This window comes from Limulus polyphemus, unplaced genomic scaffold, assembly GCF_000517525.1.
Source record: "Limulus polyphemus unplaced genomic scaffold, Limulus_polyphemus-2.1.2 Scaffold5660, whole genome shotgun sequence".
NCBI classification, from domain to species: Eukaryota; Metazoa; Arthropoda; class Merostomata; order Xiphosura; family Limulidae; genus Limulus; species Limulus polyphemus.
Genome location: NW_013671270.1, coordinates 12,160 through 14,137, shown reverse-complemented (window position 1 = coordinate 14,137; position 1,978 = coordinate 12,160). Strand labels below are relative to the sequence as shown.

Genomic DNA, 1,978 nt, shown 5'->3' with positions numbered 1-1,978 from the left:
GAACTGTTGTGAAACTTAGAAGAGGTATCTAAGTTTCACAACAGTTCCGGTCATGTGACTTCTATGTTCAATCTGTATACATGTATCCGTGTCAGTGTAAATTACTTGTACCTGATGATGACAAAACCTTGTCGAAACGTTGTACATTTGCTGTCATGTTAAACTTATATTAAAGTTTTTCTTCATTACCCATTTAAGCCGTCTCCAGCCATTATTAGTCTCAAAGTGGGTTCCTCGTCATCGAATTTGATACTCTTAATGTTTAGTGTATCATCACATTTGTAGTTAAAAGAGATTCAACCTTACAGAGCTTTAAGAAGTTAGACCATTTCAATTAATTCTGAAATGATGTATCAAATTCTCCCTCATTAACTGTGATTTATTTGATTTCCTCACTTCATGAGTTTTTCTATGTGGTTTTCAACTGCTATCATTTAAGATTGGAAGATGATGTATAGAAAGAGGAAATCACACTGTATTTGAATGATTTAAAATCTAGCCCACAACAATGTGATTTATCTAATCTTTTGTTTTGTGTTTACTTACTGAAGAAATATTTGTGATTTAATTTCTCTCGATTGTACACTTTAGCTTTTATAATATTTTTATTAAGTTTCAAATGGAAATATTCTTTTGAAAATATCGTCGGTTTATAGTTTATATAACTAGTTTTATAATATCCTCATTAGGAAGTGTGTTCTGAAGCTAGTATCTTTTCTCATACTAATGCTGGGTTTATGTCACAGTGTTGCAACTGTTGTCATTTCATCAGACTCCATATTCTGCATCAGAGGGAGCCCATGCTGTTGTTATCTGCACAGAATGGGATGAATTTTTGGTAAGCTTAGATTTATCAAAATCTGTATTTAATTACACACTATGTATGTGAGTACATGCAAGAAGAGAACAAAAAATAAAAGTGATGATACTGGAAATGTTGTGCCTCTATTAAGTTATTATTATTTATACCATTAAGTTCAAACTTTTTATGTCCAGACCTGGATGTTTGTTAAAATTGTCACCAAGTGTAAAATATACATTAATTCAAATTCACTGAAATGTAAACCCTTTGCATATCAAAATTTACAGTTGATTTGTCTATTAAAAACTGTAAGGTTGGATACAAAAGTGTTGCATTGGTTTTTAGGTTTATTTGTGTTGGATGATTAGTAAGCTGTCTTTGTTGTACAACAGGTTTAAAGAAAAAATCATGAATCAAAGCCTAATCTTTGGAAACTGTAAAATATATGGGCCTATTCTGTGGCTTAATGTAAGTCTTTGTTGGATAATCAAGGTGGGAAGCAACAGTGTTGCCCAAGCTTATTGTTGGTATGTTGGTCTTTGTTGGATAATCAACGTGGGAAGCAACAGTGTTGCCCAAGCTTATTGTTGGTCTTTGTTGGATAATCAAGGTGGGAAGCAACAGTGTTGCCCAAGCTTATTGTTGGTATGTTGGTCTTTGTTGGATAATCAACGTGGGAAGCAACAGTGTTGCCCAAGCTTATTGTTGACCAACATTAAGCCTGAGCAAAACTATCCTTCCCATCTTGATTATCTAACAAAGACCAACATTAAGCCTGGGTTTGTTAGATAATCAAGATGGGAAGGATAGTGTTGCCCAAGCTCAATGTTGGTTTTTGTTAGATAATCAAGATGGGAAGGATAGTGTTGCCCAGGCTTAATGTTGGTCTTTGTTAGATGATCAAGATGGGAAGGATAGTGTTGCTCAAGGTTAATGTTCATCTTTGTTAGATAATCAAGATGGAAAGGATATTGTTGCCCAGGCTTAATGTTGGTCTTTGTTAGATAATCAAGATGGGTAGGATAGTGTTGCCCAAGCTCAATCTTGGTCTTTGATAGATAATAAAGATGGAAAGGATAGTGTTGCCCAGGCTTAATGTTGGTCTTTGTTAGATAATCAAGATGGAGAGGATAGTGTTGCCCAAGCTTAATGTTGGTCTTTGTTAGATAATCAAGA

At 34.3% G+C, this 1,978-nt stretch overlaps 1 protein-coding gene across 4 annotated transcripts in view; it reads left to right on the top strand.

Moving 5' to 3' along the window:
- LOC106472843 (UDP-glucose 6-dehydrogenase-like) overlaps positions 1-1,978 on the top strand; it is a 56,521-nt gene that overhangs the window by 50,826 nt on the left and 3,717 nt on the right. For all 4 annotated transcript variants that reach the window (XR_002613543.1, XM_013933510.2, XM_022401388.1 and 1 more), the window contains one exon: positions 747-838. Coding sequence is in view for 3 of the 4 variants with exons in the window: in XM_013933510.2 (XP_013788964.1) it covers positions 747-838 (92 nt within the window). In the remaining variant the exon portion in view is untranslated. The remainder of the gene's footprint in view (positions 1-746; positions 839-1,978) is intronic.